This window comes from Taudactylus pleione, unplaced genomic scaffold (assembly GCF_031769625.1).
Source record: "Taudactylus pleione unplaced genomic scaffold, aTauple2 ptg000053l, whole genome shotgun sequence".
In the NCBI taxonomy this organism is placed as follows: Eukaryota; Metazoa; Chordata; class Amphibia; order Anura; family Myobatrachidae; genus Taudactylus; species Taudactylus pleione.
In genome coordinates this window covers 13857850-13880475 of record NW_028284455.1, presented here as the reverse complement: position 1 = coordinate 13880475, position 22626 = coordinate 13857850, and the positions used below count along the sequence as shown (strand labels likewise).

Genomic DNA, 22626 nt, shown 5'->3' with positions numbered 1-22626 from the left:
CGAGGGTGGTCAATCTGTTGAAATCAGACCACTACATTTTGGCCACCGTGCTCGATCCTAGGTTTAAAGCCTACGTGGTGTCTCTCTTTCCAGCCGACACAAGCCTGCAGAGGTGCAAAGACCTGCTGGTGAATACACTGTCAGCTAAAGCAGAACGTGACACATCAACTGCTCCTTCTTCATTTTCTCCCGCAACTGGGGCTGCCAGTAAACAACTTAGGTATCCTAAGCAACCCGCTGGCGGTGATGCAGGGCAGCAGGACCAAGTTTGGACATCTGTTCTGGACTGAAGGACCTAGCAACAATTTCTGACATGTCTACTGTCACTGCATATTATACTGTCACCATTGACAGAATGGTGGAGGATTACATTGGTGACAGCATCCAAGTAGGCATGTCAGACAGTCCGTACCTCTACTGGCAGGAAAAAGAGGCAATTTGGAGGCCCCTGTACAAACTGGCTCTATTTTACCTAAGTTGCCCCCCTCCAGTGTGTACTCAGAAATAGTGTTTATTGCAGCCGGGAACCTTGTCAGCGAAAGGCGTAGGAGGTTGCTTCCACAAAATGTGGAGGAGATGATGTTCATCAAAATTAATTATCAATTCTTCCAGGGAGACCAGCCTCCAGAAAGTACAGAGGGACCTGTGGTGTTGGATTCCAGCAGGGACAAATTAATACTCTGTGAGGATGAGGATGTACACAACACTGAAGAGGGTGAAGAATCGGTAGATGAGGAGGATGAGGACGACATCTTGCCTCCATAGAGCCAGTTTGTGCAGGGACAGATTAATTGCCAGCTTGTTTTGTGGGGGCCAAAACCAACCAATCATTTCAGCCACAGTTGTGTGGCAGACCCTGGCGCTGAAATGATTGGTTTGTTAAAGTGTGCATGTCCTGTTTATACAACATAACTCCCAAGGACAATTCCATCTTGCACCTCTTTTTTTTCTTTGCATTATGTACTTTTAGGGCCTAATTTTTGAAACTGCCATCCTGTCTGCCACTGCAGTGTCACTCCTAGATGGGCCACGTATTTGTGCTGCCCACTTTTGTCGCTTAGCAATAGTCATCCAGCTACCACGGTGCAACCTTTTGGCCTAAAAACAATATTGTGAGGAGTGAGGTGGTCAGAATAGGCTGGAAATTAGTGGAAATTAATGTTATTGAGGTTAATAACAGCATAGGAACAGAAAACCCCCAAAATTCTGAGATTTTAGCTGTTTTATGCTTTTTTCCAAAAAAATACAGATCCAAAACACAAAACCCAGATCCCAAAACACGGAAGGGTGGTTTTGGCAAAACCAATCCAGATCCAAAACATGAAGAGTGATCCAGATCCAAAACCAAAACACAAAACACAAAAAGTGGCCAGTGCACACCCCTAATTTTTAGTAGGTTTAACAATGGACATATTATATTCTATCTATCTGTCTGCCTGTCTATCTATCTATTGACAGGATGGACAAGCACACCCTGGTAGATGATGAAAAAATGCTACATTTATTTATGAAATACACCTCACTTGTAAGAGCCCAACGTCTATTTCAATCTATATGATTCTCCTCAGAGGCACAGTATTACTTTAACCTTGGCTTTTTGGTCCAGTACCAGAAAAAAATAAATAAATAAATAAAAAAAATATATATATATATATATATATGGATTTGTAATAAGTCAATGATGTCAGTAACATGAGCAACCTGTTTGGTACCATATAGAAGTTAATAATTAAACATATAGGGCAGTGGTTCCCAAACTGGGTGCCTCAGGACAGTTACAGGGGTGCAGTACCAAATAAAATTCTTTTTAGTTAATGTGATAGGCAAAACCCGTGCTAATTGCTGCCAATCAAAACATACTGTATATAGACAAAAAAAAGCCCTGTCAACCACCACATAACTTTACCTATGGGTGTCATATAAGCACAATTTACTTCTTTAATTTTTGCTAAATTTCTCAATAAAAAACGTTTGGCCCAGGGGTGCTATGGATAAAATGCTGATACTCTAGGGTGCTGTGATTCGAAAAAAGTTTGGGTACCACTGATATAAGGCCTGATTCAGAGATGTACGCTAATGCCACCATGGCTTCACAAATTCAAGCCACTGTGTAGAAATATGCAAATTAGTAGATTATCGGACTTCTGAGTATCTCACTGGTCATGCAAAATGGCCTTCGGGAACTGAGACGTTGCATTTGGGATCAGAGTAGCAGGCTAAGACATGCCCTGAAAATGGTTGCGACATGCCTGCACTCACTCCACCGTTGCTGCCCACAAACGGTCCCTGCCTGTCAAATCACTTTGCGAAAAAATCCTCACTGCAAGTGACAATAGCAATGAAACTTCACACATGCGCAGTGTGACTTAGGCGCATGCACAGATCACTGATAATCGCTCAACTGCGTAAACATTGGCATTGCATCCATCTCTGAATCAGGCCCATAGTGACTAAGACCCCCATTTATGAACGAGTTTTATCACCAAAACAAGTGATACATTTCACTGTGTATGATAAACGGTGCTCCAGCCAGTCAGCTCCCAACTGTCATTTTTCTAACAGTTGACAGTTGGGAGCTGATTGGCTGGAGCACCATTATCATACAGTGACATTTATCACTTGTTTTGGTGATAAAACTCGTTAAAAAATGAGGCCCTAAGTTGATAAAATACCCTGAAAAAGGCACATTTTGCTTAGCTTGCAGAACTGACCATATTGCTAGGAAATTGTCCATTCTCACAAGTGATCTTATGATAATAACCCTCCATTGTCTACAAGACATATTATCATTACTTTTAGAAATTATTTTAAACTTCTGAAAATGCTTACGAAATTGAATGAGAATAAGGAGACATTATACCTCGTGGTTGAGTCGAGAAATCTGTTGTTTGGTTTCTTCTGCTGTTATAAACAGAATTGCTGGGTTGAATTCCGAAAAGTCTGCAAACAGAATTTAAAATAATCAGATTAATCCAGGAAATAAATACATTTTTGGTTTTATAATGTAGCCTTCTAGAAAACAAAATTGTGTCCACCCATCATGTTATCAGGATGTTAATTCCAATTTGCAGGTCAGTTGTTAGGTATTTCCCTGCTGCAAGCACTGGAGGCAACAAGGGCAGGCAACAAGAGAACACACATGGGTGCACAACACAGGCAAAAGAGAGAAATCAAACAAATAAATGGTGCCCTGACTTACAAAAGTGCAAATACCATGTTCAATACAACAACAGTATAATAAAATAGTTTTACTTGTATTCATTAAAAAATAATAATAACAGTACAAATTCTCAGGGTGATATACTCACATACAATATCTAACAAAATGAACAACTAATAAACCAGCCGTCTGATACATTAATCTTACATTCAGTAACATATAGTAACTTAATAGTATGAAGAAGTTTATTGTTAGTTGTTATTTGTAATGATAAACCAATAGTGTCCAGTGGTGACTGACTGACCCCATTCAGCAAAAGGCAGCATCAGGATTCACTACATGTTGCTTTTACAGTGACAGCTGACCCTTTGCAAGCCGCTCCGTGCTGCCAACCCCTTCTTCCACCCGTGCAAAAAAAAAATTACACAGAAAAAAAATGCACTGGATGGCTTCTTTAGGCCAGCCGCCGCTGCGGTACCCTGGTGACAGCGCCGTGGCATTCCAGGGAGCTGATGCGCACAGTTTGGGAACCACTGGCCAAGAGAGAGGGTATCTCACGCACAGACTATGACCAGGGGTGTGGCCATGCCCCCTATACTGATTCCAAACTCTCAAAAGTTGGGAGAAATGTGTGATCACTGTATTTAAATGCATTATAGTCAGTATGAGGTTGAAAAACAAGGGAACATATGTATTTTATTTATATTATTTACACAACATCAACATATTTCATATTGCTGTACAATTAGATTACTGTATTTGAACCCATCAGTTCCTATGAAACCAGAGCTCATAATAATTTTCCCTGTACTGTATAGAAGAAAACCATGTGAACTCTGCAGTCTCCATGGCAAAAGGGCCCAAGTATGGGTTGAGCCCAAGGCAATAGTACTAACTACTGTGCAACCATTTTTTTTATTTTGTTTGAAACATTTTTTCATCAATAATGGCACATCTCTGATGGAGCACCTTTTGTATGGAGATGCTAATAGATTCAATTTAAACTACTACAAAATGTGTCGAAAAGCAAGTAAGATATCTTAAAAAAAGGGTGTGGTACAAAATGTCAACAGTCAGTATGTTGACATGGATGTTATGTCAACTTGTGAGATGTCATAAATTCAACATTGTGCATGTCGACAGTCAGCATGCAGACATAACATGTTGCTGCTGTTAGAGCCTTAACTCTTTCCTTACCCAAAACCTAAGTTTAACTCAAACCCTAACCTTAACTCAAACCCTAACCTTAACTCAAACCCTAATCTTAAACCTGTAATGTCGACATTTAAACCATGTAGACATTCTGGTGAATTTAATGACGGCATACCTAAAAAAAAATATGTTATTTTCATGCTTTAAGTATGAAATATTATTATACAATGTTTTGCATTGAAAATCATGAGTCGTACGCATTTGGTGGTACTTTACATATAGCCTCATGCTGCTGTGAAACTAGAATGCCCTAATAGCCAAACTGTATCAGGGCATGCTGGGATGCAGGGCCGGCGCGATGCAGTTATCCAGCCCCGAAAAGCAGGGAAGTGCCGGGCTGGAGATGCAGTGCAGTTGCCTTCTCCATTTGCTGGGCACCCGCCGTGATTTTGTTACCAGCAGGCACCCAACAACTCCTTCCCTGCAGCCGGAGGCTGGAGCTTAATTACTCCATATCCCACAGTGGGTGTAGGGAGAGACATCATGATGCCTCTCCCACACTGCTGAGCATGAGGAGTTGTCAGATGGTGGATGGCACAGGGGTGGGACCTCAGGTAAGTACAGTGTTGTGAGTGTGTCTGTGTGTCATTATGTGTAAGGGGATCTACTACTATGGGCATTATAGAAGGGGCACTATTACTGTGGCAATTGTATAGGGGGCACTACTACTGTGGACATTGTATAGGGGGTACTACTACTGTGGGCATTACGCATAAGGGGCACTACTGCTATGGGCCTTATGTGTAAGGGGCACTACTACAGTGGGTATTGCGTGTAAGGGGCACTACTACTGTGGGTATTATGTGTAAAGGGCACAACTATAGTGGGCATTGCATAAAGGGCACTACTACTGTGGGCATTGAGTGTAAGGGGCACTACTACTGTGGACATTGTGTTTAACGGAACTACTACTGTGGGCATTATGTGTATAAGGGGCAGTAGTGTGGGCATTGTGTATAAGGGGCACTACTGTGTGTCATAATGTGAATAAGGGATACAGCTATATGGTGTAATGTGAATCAGGGGCACTATGTGAGGTGTAATGTGAATAAAATTGTGCTACTGTGTGACATCATTTGAATTGGGTACTGTTATGTGGTCACATCCCTTTCTTGCAAGACCACGCACCCTTTTGTGATGAGTTCCTTTAGATCACACTGTCCCTTTATGAAAAATGGGAGGAGAGTGCCGAACACCCTAACACTGGCCCTGCTGGGATTTGTAGTTCTATGGCAACTAGAGGGGATGTAGTTATAATGCCGATGCCCGGGAAGCCATCTGATGGAGTTCCGGTGTTGAAATCCCGACATAGGACTAAAGATAGGTGTCAAAATCCCAGCGCCTGTCTTTAGCCTGACAACGGAATCCTGACAGATGGCTTCCCGAATGAAGGTAAATGGGGACTTGTTTAGCATTAGTCACAGGGGTGGGGGGGTTAGGTTTAGCACCCCCAGGGGGAGTTAGGCTTAGTTACCCCCCTGGTGGAAGGTTAGGGTTAGGCTAGTGGGAGGTTAGGGTTAGGAACCTTGGGAGGGTTAGGTTTAGGGTGTGGGCAGGGGGGGTTAGGTTTAAGTACCCCTGGGGGGACTTAGGGTTAGGCACCACCCCGGGAGTGTTAGGGTTAGGAGGGGGATTCTGACTGTTCGGTCTTCCGACAGCGGCATTTCACCTGGTGGCTATGCAGCCACTGGGATTACATTCCCAGCCCCAGCTAGAGGGCTTCATGTTGAATAACCCAGTACTACATTGCCAATTCAAGAAACTGACGGTGTATACTGAAAATCAGTGTGGCTGCATGTATCCTGTCCACAGTTCTTACGTCTGCAGCCACAGCCGTCATCAGTACTATCGGCCTCATACTGGGTGCAAAAGTTCCGCCCACATACTGTGTCCACTGACAGAAGGATCAATTCACGCTAGCAAACTCCATCCATGGGTTGAAGTATGATTTGGTACATACGCAGTGGCTATTTCTTTGTTGCATGCGTAAATTGAAATCTGCAATAATCACCTGCATTTGCACTTGCATCTGCATCAGCCCTTATGTTTTAAGTTATCACTGCCTTACTTTTCTAATGAAGTACAGATGTAAAAAAGGAAAGTATTATTATTTTGTTCTTGCTTGATTATGAGGTTCTTCATTTGGTCCTCATGACTAATTTATGTGTTTCCTTGATGACAGAGCAATGATAGTACAAGGTTCATATGCCAACATGCACTTACAGTATATAAAAAATAAATGCGCATACAGTACTGTATGTTGGCAGCGATTGGAAAAGAAAGATTTCTAATGTCATTATTTACATGTAATAACATATGCATAGTAGTATTTATAATTGTACATGTAAACAGTATGAAGAACATTGGATAGCTGCTGTCAGCCTGTCTGTTCTCTCAATGATCTGAAAATAATTGAGTATTTAGACAGGCTGACAGCAGCTATCCAATTACACAAACACATCAACAATAAGAAAGATACAGCAGGAAGGTCACACAGCGGTAAAGAAGTTACTTGCCGGTAGTTGAGTTAATGAATATGTTCTTGGGAGAGATTTGACAAAGCATCATATTGCTGCAATATATGTGTTATTGAGGAGCCTCTTTTAGCACAACATAACATGCTGTAAAATGTTTTCCCAACACACTGAGGTCTAAACACTAAAGGAACAACACCGATTGACTTGTGTGTTCCCATAACCAGAGCTACTGTACACTGTGAAAGCAAACTAAAGAAACCTATACATTTAGTTCTGTGATCATTTACACTGACTCAGGCGCATTCTAATATGTATTACAATGAGCAGCATTTCCTAAATGTTAGTTGGATTTGGCTTTGCTGTTGGAGTCTTTAACAAGGTAAAAAAAAAAAAAAATGTTCTCTCTATTTTAAAGATAAACTTGATACTTTAGCCAAGAGATGAAAGACATTGCAGTGGAGTTTTGAGCAGATCTAATTTTGTTCCTTTTCTCAGAGGAACCCGGATGCTAAGAAGCGTTCGCTCGTAGCTGGCCGATTTCCGCATTCTGCGCATGCATATGCATTGCAGTGTGCATACCAGTGTGAAAGATCAAGAAGCGTTCGCTCGCCGAGCATAGACAGCCCAGCTGAATGAGTGACAGGTCAAGCAATTTGTGGGTGGTAACAGGGGCAGGCCACTAGAAAATGGGGGAGTGGAGGTGCGAACGCAGCCGTGCCTGAGAGTCTTTACGCCGTTTCAGAGGCGTACATAATTAACAGGCAGCGTCATTGTAAACAAACAAAAAATGGCAGCTGCTCAATCAATCTAGCAGTACTTTTCAGGTGATGAAAGGGAGGGGTCATACCAAGTAGAAAAAGGGGGGGTTAACCCCCTATTGTTCCTCAGGACACTGAATTATACTTAGAACAATATATGAGACTATATGGTAATAGAAATTCAGAGATATTAGTTGCAACTAATATCTCTGAATTTCTATTGCCATGTCATTTTTTCACAAATATTTTAACCCCTTTTTCAACAGTTATTAACTACTCACATACATCTATACTTTACACTGCACTGTCACTCTTTTTCCATTTTTTGTGTGATGCCCTGGGAGGGTCCTGGGCTGGAGTGGACATTTTTTTGGGGTGAACCCCTTAGTGTTAGGGACTGCTAGTGACAGAGAAGCCGTGACATGGCCTAGAAGCCTCCCATGTATTTGCAAATGCATGCAACTAACATCACTGAATTTCTATTACCATATAGTCTTCATATATTGTTGCAAGTATAATTCAGTGTGCTGAGGAACAATAGGGGGTTAACCTCCTCCCCCCCTTTTTCAGCATCATTGTACACATCACCTGGTTGAATTTTACACTGAAGTGCTCGCAGTGCTAGCAGTAGGGTATAGTCAACCTCAAGCGCTGCGTTCGATTCCGATTGTACCTGATGTACCGATGGTTGCATACACTTCCTTTAGATGACGTGCACAAATAGGCGTCTTAAGACAGGCTGGTACGCATCTGCATACACAAAGCTCTGGCATTTCAATAGTTGATTTTAATTTTTGCTTCACTGTTCCAATCTATGGGCTGATTCTAAGTCGTTGGATCTCTGCTCACGGATGAAAATGGTGAGTTTTTGCATGCAGCCAATGGGCAGATGCAAATTTACGCAATTTTATACAACTCAGCCATATGGAACTTGGCTGGCTCTGTCTTTCATTATATAGGGCATTTCATTGCAGCAACGGGGTGATGACAATGCATTCGCACATAACCGCCCTGACTTATGGGAGTGTCTTGGGATTGGCATGAGCTTGCATCAAGATCTCTGTGTGAGTCATGTGTATGGGGAAGAGAAGCCGGTCTCTAATGGAGCTCTTGCACCTAGCACCTAGCATTTCCGCTTGCAGACGCACAAACCTCTGCATTAGTCGTACAGAATCTTGCATAAGGTGATATATTATGCTTCCACATCTGCCCTCAGTTACAAACCTTTGTGTGTGATTTATAGTCAGCCCCTATAATGTATATTTACTAAAGCGGGTTTTTAGAAGTGGATACGTTGCCCACAGCAACCATCAGGTTCTAGCTTTTATCTTCTATAAGGTGCTAGATAAATGTTAAGTAAATTCTGATTGGTTTCTATGGACAACATCTCCATTTCTAAAAAACCCGAACTTTGGTAAATATCCCCCTATATAATTATGGTCTCCATTAGGCATCTTTGGGAAGTAATAATATAGAAATAAAGATGGGATGCACAATGTGTCAATTCATCTGGGTAGAACATTAATAATTTGGGTGGAATAAAATAGATAAAGTGAATTCTGCAGGGAACACTTATGGGCAAATTCTGCCAGGGAACCTTGTGTAATTCTGCACCCATATGAAGAATTATGGGGATATTCTGGGCAGCAGATATTAATATTTTGCCACAAAAATTGTTGTTTCTTCATTGTTGCTAACAAGACAGATGGAAAGATGCATTAGGCCAGCTCTTTCTATTATTACTAACAAAAAATTGAATCTGCAAAAATACTATTTATTTTCAAATATCAATTAAGAAAATTACAGGATATCTCACTGTTTAGTAAGGTCACAAAGGTACATGGTGGGGGAATGACACCCCCAATGCATGTTGTTATTGTTTCAGGTTCTGCACTGTCCTTTCGCTGCCATCTCCTTACTACTTGTTGGTACTCTCTTTGCCAGCCTGTGGACATTCATCTACATTGGGTTAACACCACTCCCACTCCAAGGTATTGTCTGGATGGGTATTTACTCTGGCTGCTAACTAGCGTGGATCACAGATCTGATACATGGGGGGGACTCAGGAACCTATGGGAGGCTGCATACAAACTGCAGGAGTTCCACAAGAAAGGACCATTTATATGACCAATTAACTGTTTATTTTTCCATGAGCCCCTGGGTCCAGGGAGGCCCACATCGCACACCCCGACCCATATTTTACTTATCACTCCGGAGTCCCACATTGACGTCGGTGTCAACTGTGTAAAAAAAGCCTGGAAAATGGCAGCCGTGGTCATTTTCCCGGCGTTTTGTGCATGCACTGTAGTGCCCAGAGTCTACTGCTGTGGCGCTGAGCTCAGTGCGCTGCCGGCCACCGGAGAGAGGGGAGGGGCGCTGCTGGCCACCGGAGACTGCACACGGGCTCCCTTCTCTCTTGAAATGCCCCTGGTTCTGTTTATGTCTCATAAATTGGGATAATTAATCAAACACAATATTAGAAAGGTTTGCAATAACCTTAACACTAATAGATCTGAATACTTGAATAAGTTTGAGGAAAGATAAGCACCCTGTTTAGTGATGGAATATTGCTAGTTCACCAGGGGTTAAAGGAGAGGAGGGGGCGTAGCCAGGAATGTGCCCATCAAAATAGTAGCCTATGGCAGTAATAAGGGGCAAGGCCCATACTATTCATTATAAATAGTCTGGACAAGAAACAATCTTCCTCTTTTTCAGTTTTTGAACCCCACCCACCCACCAGTCTAAGCTGTTTTGTATGTAATTCTTGAAATGTTGTTGGATTGTGCAATTTTCAATTTTCCATCTTACAGGTGTAGGTGCAGCCTGGCGGTAAGCAGTGCTCTTGGGTGGCCTATTATAGCGTAAGAGTACCTGGGTAGCATTTGCCTTTTGATAGCGGCAAGTTAGGGGAGGACCGGGCCATCATCTTAGGGAGGGGTCAATGCTATGCCAATTAAGGGTGAATGGTTCTACCTCAGGCCAGTTTGCGCTGGGTGGGGATCCGCCTTTTATTTAGTAAAATATAATGGTCAGGCTGTGGCCTTGGAGCACTGTTTTTTACTGCCACCATCTTTCTAATTACAAATCGATCAATAAATTTTGGCTGTGTCCTCTTTTAATTCCACATAGGTGTCCATGTGGTTATTTCTAGTTAGTAGTTAAGTGAGTGAATAAGCATGATGTAAGATTCAAACAACAGGTGACTTAATTTACTCAACACACCATTTCTATAAAAATGTTTGATACATTTTACATGTATTATTATTTATTTATTATAAGTTATTTGAGTATTATTATTGTTGCTTATAATTATTATAATGCATCTGTGAAAGTTTTGCTAATATTTTATTTCTATTAATCGATATTAAAATGCATTTACAGTATATTTTTGGCACTTCTGAGCTTTTAGTATTATTGTTTGGAGTATAAAGTGAAGGTTTTTATTGTTATCCTAAATATAATAGAAAATTGCTCCCTTTTTTTCATTAACCTGCTGCTAACTCCTTGGTGATAAAGTTATTTACCATATCAGTTATTAATACTTACATTGCACCAGGGTGAATTTTTGGTAATAACGTTTTATTGTATAACAAATGAAGGCTTACATTTTTCTGCTAATTTAAAGCTGGGTACACACCATGCAATGGTGTGACCCAACGACAGTCTGATGCGATGTAACAAATACATCTTGCACACCACACACACTATACGATCCGGAGGTTGGCGATGTGTTGTTACATGCTGCATATAACTGATCCTCGTAGTTCATTGCATCGTCCCATCTACTATGCAGAACATTAGATGCGATGAACAACCACCGTGAACGACGGATCAGGGGTACATTCTGTACGATTTGTACAATATATTGTTATGATCCGCGTATTGGGCAGCACAGATGGTGTAATGGTTAGCATTACTGACTCACAGCACCAGTAGCGGATTAACCGCTAGGCAACCCAAGCGGCCGCTTAGGGCCTGGCGGGTCCCTGGGGGCCCGCAGACAGGGCTGTAGAACGGAGGTTTGTCATATTATTGTTTTGCCCGGCAGACTGTCAGCACATTGATTGGACAGCTGCCGGGTGCTGCTCTATGTCTCTTCACTCTAGTCTACCCTGCTCTGCTGTGCTGCATGTGACCAGTAACGTCACACGCAGAGAGAGGAGCGGAGCCTAGAGGAGGCTGAGGTGCCCTCCATGCTGACATTTGGAGAGTGTATATTAGAAGGTGAGTGCCATTGCCTGTTGGGCCACATACTATGGTGCTGTGGATGGGGGGGGGGATTTGTCCACCTGCTATAGTCCGCAGGGCAGAGGGGGTGTTTGATGTCTCTATCACCCTCCTGCTCCTGCTATAATCTCTGCAGGATGTGGGGGAGGGGAGGGTGTTTGCTGCAAGCAAATAAAGACTGTCTTGTGCTGTGTGAATGTGTAATAAATGAATGTCTGTGTCAGTACATGGTGTCAGTGTGTCAGGCTTGCCTACCCTCCCGATTTGGTCGGGAGCCTCCCGAATATCGCGTGGCGCTCCCGACCCCCCGGAAAAGCAGGCAAGCCTCCCGGCTGCCGCTAACCCCCCCCCAGACTACTAGTAAAAGCCCCCGCTGCCGGGGGGCCCGAAGACGCGATTCGAGTCATCTTGGCTCCGCCCCCTCCTTTTTTCCAGCATTGTGAAGAGGGGGCGGGGCCATAATAACACAATCGGGCAGTCACGCCCCCGGCCCCGCCCCCAAAACGGCATCATAGCCCGGCCACGCCCCCCACAGAATACAGGCATTCAGCTCTCTCCCGGAAGGAGGGAGCTGAATGTCGGCAAGTATGCAGTGTGTGTGTGTCAGCCACTTGGTGGTGTCAATAAGTGTGTGTGTCAGTACATGTATGTGTATATATGCGGCTATGGGGGCAGTGTGTGTATGTATGGGGTCCGTGCGTGTTTGCGGCTATGGGAGCAGTGTGTGTGTGCGGCTATGGGACAGTGTGTGTGTGCAGCTATGAGAGCAGTGTGTGTGTGCGGCTATGAGAGCAGTGTGTGTGTGTGTGTGCGGCTATGAGAGCAGTGTGTGTGTGTGCGGCTATGAGAGCAGTGTGTGTGTGTGCGGCTATGGGACAGTGTGTTTTTGCGGCTATGAGAGCAGTGTGTGTGTGTGTGTGCGGCTATAAGAGCAGTGTGTGTGTGTGTGCGGCTATGAGAGCAGTGTGTGTGTGTGCGGCTATAAGAGCAGTGTGTGTGTGTGTGGCTATGGGACAGTGTGTTCTTGCGGCTATGAGAGCAGTGTGTGTGTGTGCGGCTATGGGGGCAGTGTGTGTGTGTGTTCGCGGCTATGGGGGCAGTGTGTGTGTGTGTGCGGCTATGAGAGCAGTGTATGTGTGTGCGGCTATGAGAGCAGTGTGTGTGTGTGTGTGGCTATGGGGGCAGTGTGTGTGTGTGCGGCTATGGGGACAGTGTGTGTGTGGCTATGGGGGCAGTGTGTGTGTGTGCGGCTATGAGAGCAGTGTGTGTGTGTGTGTGTGGCTATGGGTGCAGTGTGTGTGTGCGGCTATAAGAGCAGTGTGTGTGTGTGTGCGGCTATGGGGCAGTGTGTGTGTGAGGTTAAGGGGCAGTGTGTGTGTGCGGCTATGGGGGCAGTGTGTGTGTGCGGCTATGAGAGCAGTGTGTGTGCGTGGCTATGGGGGCCGTGTGTGTGCGGCTATAAGAGCAGTGTGTGTGTGCGGCTATGGGGGCAGTGTGTGTGTGTGCGGCTATGGGGGCAGTGTGTGTGTGTGCGGATATGGGGGCAGTGTGTGTGTGCGGCAGTAAGAGCAGTGTGTGTGTGTGTGTGTGTGGCTATGGGGCAGTGTGTGTGTGCAGCTATGAGGGCAGTGTGTGTGCGGCTATGAGGGCAGTGTGTGTGTGTACGGCTATGAGGGCAGTGTGTGTGTGCGGCTATGGGGCAGTGCGTGTGTGTGTGTGCGGCTATGGGGCAGTGTGTGTGTGCAGCTATGAGGGCAGTGTGTGTGTGCGGCTATGAGGGCAGTGTGTGTGTGTGCGGCCATGGGGCATTGCATGTGTTTGTGTGGCTATGTGGGCAGTGTGTGTGTGTGCGGCTATGAGGGCAGTGTGTGTGTGTGCGGCTATGAGGGCAGTGTGTGTGTGTGTGTGTGGGGCTATGAGGGCAGTGTGTGTGTGTGTGTGCGGCTATGGGGCAGTGCGTGTGTGTGTGTGCGGCTATGGGGCAGTGCGTGTGTAAAATTGCATGCTGTTGAGGGAGTAGGGCCCCAAATTGATATCTTGCTTAGGGCCCTATGAGGTCTAAGTCTGCCTCTGCACAGCACTGAGGTTGTGTGTTCAATTCCCACCATGGCCCTAACTGTGTGGCGTTTGTATATTCTCCCTGTGCTTGTGTGGGTTTCATCCCACACTCCAAAAATATACAGGTAGGCTAATTGGCTCTCAACAAAATTAACCCTAGTGTGTGAGCATGTGGTAGGGAATATTGGTTGTAAGCTCCACTGGGGCAGAGACTGATGTGAATGGCCAAATATTCTCTATAAAGCGCTGCGGAATAAGTGTGTGCTATATCAATAACTGGTAATAAATAAATAATAAATAAATCCGCGTTTTGTACTATATATTGTATCGTGTGTACCCAGCTTAAGTCTCTGTTTAAGATTATTATTGCTTAGATGCCACACACAGTCATCAACAGTTAGGAGGTTTAATAGTTCAACTGAAGCACCAACATTTTTTCAGTTTGGAACTTCTCCTACTGTATACAGTATGTGTGTTAGAAGTAACAACACACATCTCTATCCATGATACTTCCCCCCTGTATGGCAGATAAAGATACAGTTCTTTCTTATCAGTCTTTTATTTACCATCACTCAGCTCCCCATAAAGAAATGTTTTGATGAATCTGTAGAGCTATGTATCCATGCATCTATCCAGTCCTTCTTGTGTACTATATGAAATATAGCACAATACAGTCCATTAAGAGGCAGGATTGCTGCATGCATACACTGATCTCCAGACTCATTCAATAATATTCTTACAGTCAGCTACATGAACAGCAGGTCATGTGCAATAATCAGTCCCATACATGAAAATAAATAATGACTCTTTTGAGATGGGTTAAAATAAAGGTGAGGATAGTGTTTAATTTAAGTAAAAAAATTTATTAAACCCCATAAATTTAATTTATCGATTACTATCATTTCACCTGTACAGCTTGAATAATGCACTTATTTCCAGATACTCAGAATAAATAATTATATTTATATAACATATAGACAAAGAAGTAGCTGCTTTTCAATGTGTCATATTAAAGAAAGATAAATTACGTTTGCTGATCCCTTTGCATAATTTTCTATTTTTTACTCAAGTATATCAGATATCTATGATAATGCATCAAATGAAATTTCCCATGTGTGGTACAATTATGCTATGAGATACATTTGGGTCATTGAGCTGTCATATTACCTATAAAGTGCACTATTTCAATTTATATCAATGAGGATATTTCATTTGGAATGGAACATAAATGATTCTTTGTAAAAATTACTGTGAGGGATTGCCATATAGCTAATTCATATTGTGAAGTGTAAGAGCAAAATAACTCTTGAATTTAAAAAAAATATATATTTTCGTTTCCACACAACAGTAGATAAACTACAATAATGAGCAATATACAAAAATTATACCCTTGTTTCAAGCACATTCATCTTTTATGTAATGTTCTCAGCATAACTTTATGCAGCCTTTGGAAGGTCTTGCGGCAGCCATGGTCACTAATACAATTTTATTTGACAAAAAAAACCTGGTAAACCTTCATGGAGATGGAGAGCAGCCAGCACTATGGCTATTAGGAGTACTGACTGCTTCTTTTCGATGTATTCTGAACAGCCATTGGAGTTCATAATCAGATCTGGTTAGTGGCAGCAGGAGCAACAGGAAGGTTAGTAAAGCTGATATATGTTTAGTGGAAAAATGGCTGCTTTGTTGAGCATGGAGAGCGCTACAGTGCAGACTCCATGTTGATCCTCCAGGGAGTATTCATTCCCTATGCCAAGATAGCTACCGACTTAAGTAGAGATGAGCAGGCCTGCTTCTCAGAGAACTGAGCCCACTTGAACTTCTGGGATTCGTGTGGATCCGAGTCACAACTCTGATCTCCCCACCTGCCCCAGATCCCTATACGAGGCAAAATCCCAAGATCCCGCTGTCGTATCTTGCGCTGTTGCCTCGGTTGCCAATTATCAAAATCCCATTGAAGTCAATGGGCTTGCTGTCTGTCATGGCTCTCAGCCAATAAGAACTTGCCTAAAGACTTCACTGGACACAGGAAGGAAAATATTGGCCACCCCCGCACTGAGGAAACTGAGGAACCCCCACACTGAGGACACTGCCGGCACCCCCACACTGAGGACAATGCCAGCATTGCCGACACCACCATCACAGTAAGTGCACTATTGTTGTATCCAACCCACACTGGATCTGACCTGCACTGTAACCCGCACTGTATCCGACCTGCACTATATTCAACCCACACTGTAACCTGAACTTTTTCCGACCTACACTGTATCTGACATGCACTGTATCCAACACATACTGTATCCAACCTGCACTATAAAATGCATTGTTTACGACCCACACTGAATCCTGCACTGTATCAGACCTGCATTGTAAACTGCACTGTATCTGACCCACACTTTATCTGATCCAAATTGTATCCTGCACTGTAACTGACTTGCACTGTATCCAACCCTCACTGTATCCAACACTGTATTCGACCTGCACTGTAAATTGTATTGTATCCGACCCACATTGTATCCTACCCACTGTATCCGACTCGCACTGCATCCAACCCACACTGTATCCGTCCTGCACTGTATCCAAATCACACTGTATCCGACCTGCACTGTATCCAACTCACACTGTATCCCCCACTGTATACTTTTAGATGTATCTATAACAGTGAAGGAGTCAATGCATACAGTATTTTCACATGTATCCAGATTTGTACGCATTTCTGCAGATGGACCCCTGTTATCTGTATGTTTGGTTTCTTAGCCGTCAACATTATCAATGAAACCTTGCACCAGCTGTATCATTTTGTTCAAAAGATGCATCAGAGAACAAGCATAAGGGCAGATCTGCTTGGACTGCAATTTTGTTGAGACTCTCGCTGAATTTGCCCATGTCTGAGTACCCCATTATATTCCAGTTACACTCCTTCAACCACAAATTAGGATGTGACTGAATTGTGTAGGACTCAGCATAGCTCTGAAGCATGTGCAGGGCCGATAGTCACAAATATGCAGATGGACTTTCATTCATCTCCTTAATCTATCTGCATGTTGAATGGTGAGGATAATAATTCCTGTTTGACCAAAATGAAAACAACTAACACATTTTTATAAACTGACACAGCAGAAGTAAAAATTCAGGGCCTGATTCAGACCCGCTCGAGAGCGCTGTCCATAGCAACCAATCAGCGCCTATTATTTTATAGACTGCACTTTATTAATGCTACTTCAAAGCTGATTGGTTGTTATGGGCAAATTCTACACTGGTTCACTCTTCCATGCTTTTCACTGCTTGATACATAAACTCCTTAGTCTTATTAGTACACCAAAGTCTGTACAATACGGTCCACCATGTGGCCAAAGTTGTAAAAGACGACACAAATCGTTGAATCGGCAGAGTCTTCCTGTGTAATTTACCTTATTATTTAAATTATCCACACTTGAAATTGTAAGTAAACCAAATTACCTGGTTGCTGGATTCTGCTCTAGCACGATGAAAGGATTGAGACCTATGTGTTTGCAAATTACAAATTGTTAAACATACAGTACCTGCAACATTTTGATTCAATCGTGCTTGTTGTCTCATCTGGTAAGCTTCAAAGTCAAATGCTTGGCCTTCATCATTGCCGCGGTTATCTTCAATCCCATCAACAACTCTGTTAAATGCAAAATATTTTTATTGATCTTCTTAGGAGTGTAGTGTGCAATATAAAGAAAGTCTGTGTAATTTGTGACAGTTTTTACTTTTTAATGCAGTATCACAAGTCTATGTAATTTATTATTTAACAGTTATTTATATAGTATTGTCAGAAGCCAGTTAACCTGGGAGGAAGCCCATGCAAACATGGGGAGAACAAACACACTCCACACATACAGTGCCTTGGTTAGGAATTGAATGTATTACCACAGATCTTTGAAACAGTAAGATTAACCACATCGCCAACCATTGGACAACAATGTATGAGAGCTATTAAACACATTTCCAGACAGGAGCGTATCTATAATGGGTGTAGGGTGTGCGGGGAACACACGTCCAGGAGGGCCCCGCACCGCACACCCTGCACGCATAATATTACTTACCTCTCCACAGTCCCACATCAGCGCGGGGGGTCCGGTGCTGTAAAAACGACTGGAGAATGGCAGCGGCGGCCATTTTCCCATCGTTTGCGCTTGCGCAGTACAGGGTAAATAGCCGTAGCCATTTTCCCGGTCACCTGTGCATACATTGTAGACTCTGGGCACACTCTAGTGCCCAGAGTCTATAACTCCGGTGCTGGCCGCGCACAGCTCAGTGCACTGCCAGCCGCCGGGCAGAGAGGAGGGGCCAGTGTCGGAGACTGCACATGGGCCCCCTCCTCTCTAGAATCGCCCATGTTTCCAGATAAGGCTTTATTGTCATTTGAAGCATTAAGCTAAGATGTATTATATTACATTTAAAATAACCACAATCTTACAACACACTGCCTCTAGAACTCTCCTCATTAAATTGGGGATATATTTACTAAGTGGTGGTAATTCAAACCACTGATTGTCTGCGATTATGGACACAGGATTTAAAACAACAATAATATTAATTGGAAAACCAGGTGTACTGCATTTTATATTATTGCAATTTTAAATTCTACGGCCAGAACCCCTGACAATTACTGTTGCTTAGTAAATATACCCCTTGGTGATATTTCAAAGTGCTGTCATCTCCAGCTATGAGATCCTGTCTACGCAGAGGACATTGTTAGCAAGTTTACTCATATATTTATTTCTTTATAACAGCTTATAACAGCTTCCGAGACAAAATATTCCATACAAGTACTATAAAGTAAATATGTGTAATTTAAAGTGTTTAAAACATAAGCAAACAAAGGTGAATGGGGAGTCAAATTTCCCTTAAACCCTCCCTCCACCCTTCCCATATCACTCCTTGCCAGTGGCTCAAATTGCTGTAAATACATTAATAGCATGTCACACTCGTGTGATTTGTTTGTGTACCTGAGCTGTAGTCACTGGTAGGCAAGGGTTCAGAAGTGTGGACCGTGCAACTGGGAGGTAGTTTGGACTCATGGAATGATTACTGATTGGTTGAAGATAGACCAGTATCTGGGAAATTGGCTGAGACCCAAGTCAAATCTAACACACTGGTGGTTTTCACCAGAGACCCCCATAAGGGGATTTGAGCTTAGCTGCGGCCGAGGTGCAGGTCGCGGTCTCCTGCTTTCGATTCCGAATACTGGGTGGAGACTGAGACAATGAGGAACACTCTCGAAAGGGATGTATATGTCTTGACTGGAATGGAACCGAATAGGATTCACCAGAATAGGACCGCACTGGATTCTCCGGAATGGGATCAGACTGGAAACACCTGGATAGGACCCGACTAGAAACACCGGAATGGGACCGGGCTGGATACACCGGAATGGGACAGGACTGGATACACCGGAATGTGACCGGACAGCATTACTGCCATGGGACCGAGCAGGATTACCATGCTGGAACCAGATGGCAACTATAGCCAGCGGTTAGATGGGAATCTACACTGAGGAACAGAGAATTCTGCAGGAGCTCAAATGGTATCTCACAGCTAGGCTGAAGACAAAATGACACTGGCAACAGTGCTGGGAACTTCCATAATTACCCAGAGATTGGGTAGTAGCATCAGGTGATGGCAGATTGGGATTCCATTGGCTGTGAGTTAGTCACCTGATTGGAAGCAACATGGCTGAGCCCATTTCTGATATTGGAGGGAACTCAGGCGTGGAGCACACTGTGGACATGCTGAAAGAATGGCAAGCACTAAAGGACTGGAAACAATTCCCATGATCTCTGCAGTTCAGGTCCAGCATATCAACTGGACTGCGACCAAGAGCATAACTACCATAGGTACAAGGGGTGCAGCTGCTATGGGGCCCATCTTCCTTGTCAAAGTTGCATGTGTTATATACATTTGTCACCATTGGGTGATACATAGGGGCCCTTACTTTTGCTATTGGGCGTTCAAATACCTAGTTACGTCCCTGATTGCGAAACTGTGCTTATAATCAAGAGTTTGCAGATCTCACAGACAGAGAGGTTCTCTGGTGCACAATCAGTCCAGAAGGGGAATCCAGCAATTAGCAACACAGACACATGCTGCCGTCTGCATATTGAACAGACCTCCCAGGCAAATCCAGATATCCTAGCCTGCAGAGCAGGTGGCAGAGGTAAGTCACAGGAAACATTAGTAATATATGAGGGAAAGAAGTCAGGATCATGACATAGCAGTAGTATATAATGTGATTATATTAGAGCTATGGTCAGAATATGCAGTATAAGGGACAGAATGGTGCTGCTGCATTTGCCCAGTGGCAACAACTTTTTCTATTAAGTTTGCTGTGTATGTGAATCTGGGCACTCAATCAGTGCACCAGACCAGAAAGCATCTGCCAGCAAGAAGAGACAGACATCCTAACATAACATGGGAGAATGTGTTTTTAGGAAGCTCAGTTCTATCTCTCACTTGTAATTCTATGTATATATACTTATTAAATATTTAACCTTTTTATGTTTCTCCATTGCACCACAGAGCATGGTAATTGGATTGTAGAATGGTACTCACATCCACAAAATAAAAATACCCATTCCACTCAGATTTGCTGGCCCTACTGCTGCATCTAATGACTTAAAACGATCGCTGACCCTTTACATGTCTACAATCGAAACAATAAAAAAACATCTATACTTTACACTGCACTGTCACTCTTTTTCCATTTTCGTGTGATGCCCTGGGCTGGATGTTTTTTGGGGTGCCCTGCACCCTGGATGTGAACCCCTTAGTGTTAGGGACTGCTAGTGACAGAGAAGCCATGACATGGCCTAGGAGCTTCCCATGTATTTGCAAATGCATGCAACCAATATCTCTGAAGTTCTATTACCATATAGTGTTCATAAATTGTTGCAAGTATTATTCAGTGTGCTGAGGAACAATAGGGGGCTAAACTCCCTCCTTTTTCTACTTGGTATGACCCATCCCTTTCATGCACCTGAGAAGTGCTACCAGATTGATTGAGCAGCTGCCTTTTTTTGTTTGTGGTCATGAGATGCATGAATGAGCCAGCATTAGCATGGCATGCTGGTTCTAGTAGTGCTAGTTGGAGTTCCCAGGGGTGACTCCCAGGTCAGCTGGCTCTCAATTTGGATGCATTTATGTATGTGCCTTTATCATGAGACCTTTCATTTGCCAAAATATATATGTGCCTTTATTATGAGGCCTTATAATTGGTATATATTACATTTGGGGTAAGCGTTTGGGCGTAGGGCCCCTGAGGCTACTCTGGCTGGGCCTCCTCAGGGCATCACCACTTAATACAAATAGTTACTTTTCACATCACCTTTTATGTTTTTTTTTTATTCATGTAATTTTTTCACATATATTTTAACCTCTTTTTCAACACTTATTAACTACTCGCACACATATATACTTTACACTGCACTGTCACTCTTTTTCCATTTCCGTGTGATGCCCTGGGGGGGTCCTGGGATGGATGTTTTTTTTGGTGCTCTGCACCCCGGACGTGAACCCCTTAGTGTTAGGGACTGCTAGTGACAGAGAAGCTGTGATGTGGCCTAGCAGCCTCCCATGTATTTGCAAATGCATGCAACTAATATCTCTGAATTTCTATTACCATATAGTCTTCATATATTGTTGCAAGTATAATTCTGTGTGCTAATAATTTACAAAAGATTACTAAAAGTAATAGAAACAATGGGCATAATAGTTTTAATATGTCTAAATTAGCCACAAAATAGAAAAACCTATGTAGTCTATTTCACCATAGTGTATGTGTAGTAGATGTTGTAAGAAATATAGATTGTAAGCTCCACTGGGGCAGGGAGTAATGTGAATGATTAAATATTCTCTATAAAGTGTTATGTAATATGTGTGTGCTATATAAATAACTATATAATATATGTACATTCTGTATATGTACAAGAACAGGTTTAATATAAAAACACATATTATGTCCAGATACAATGAAACTTGTAAAGATAAAGTACTTGTAGTGATTGCAGCTTACCATGTGATGAGTTCCAGTCACTATGTTACTATATGGTATGAGCCCAAACCAATGGGCAATTAAATTCAGAGCAATGCTGGCGATGTGCAGTCAAAATGGTGAGCTAATGCTTGTAACGCAGCATATTGTGAGCACATCGATCATTTTACCTTGTACCCCGAAGCATTGTGCAGTATAATGAGCGATGATGGATTACAGTACAAATGTTGGCAATGTCAGGACCTAACATTGCTCCAAATTGAATATGCCCCCATATGTCACAGAATGTCACCTTGTGAGTTGGGAAGTCTGCATCTAACGTTCTCCTTGTTATAAATATATTAACCATTATTTAATAACACAGATAACATTATTAAATATGGCACAGTGATAGAAGTGTGATTCACTCCTGAATTATTATAATTATTATCTGTGCAACCCATAATTCTCTACTATAAGCTAGCAAAATAAAAATATAACGATTGCAAATATTGTCATCTTTCAATGTACTGTCATATCCAACTGTGGAGAACTGAGCATATCATTTACCAAGCATGAGAGTACTCCATGGTTCGCTGACAGTGTAATTATTTTGAGGCCTGAGGCAGAGAATGACCATAAAGCAGTTTGTACTATAGAATTTGCCTACTGGTCCTTATTTGACTGTGTATGCAGAGAACATATATATCATGAAATGTGTATATATGTTTAGTA

At 42.9% G+C, this 22626-nt stretch overlaps 1 protein-coding gene across 3 annotated transcripts in view; it reads right to left on the bottom strand.

The window, feature by feature from the left end:
• KCNH8 (potassium voltage-gated channel subfamily H member 8) overlaps nucleotides 1-22626 on the bottom strand; it is a 543344-nt gene that overhangs the window by 9867 nt on the left and 510851 nt on the right. For 2 of the 3 annotated variants that reach the window (XM_088463391.1, XM_088463404.1), the window contains 2 exons: nucleotides 17435-17541; nucleotides 2861-2940 (listed from right to left, as the gene is read on the bottom strand). In XM_088463391.1, coding sequence (XP_088319517.1) covers nucleotides 2861-2940; nucleotides 17435-17541 — 187 coding nt within the window. Of the gene's footprint in view, nucleotides 1-2860; nucleotides 2941-11755; nucleotides 11787-17434; nucleotides 17542-22626 lie in introns of all 3 variants that reach the window. The other variant, XM_088463397.1, reaches the window with a different exon arrangement.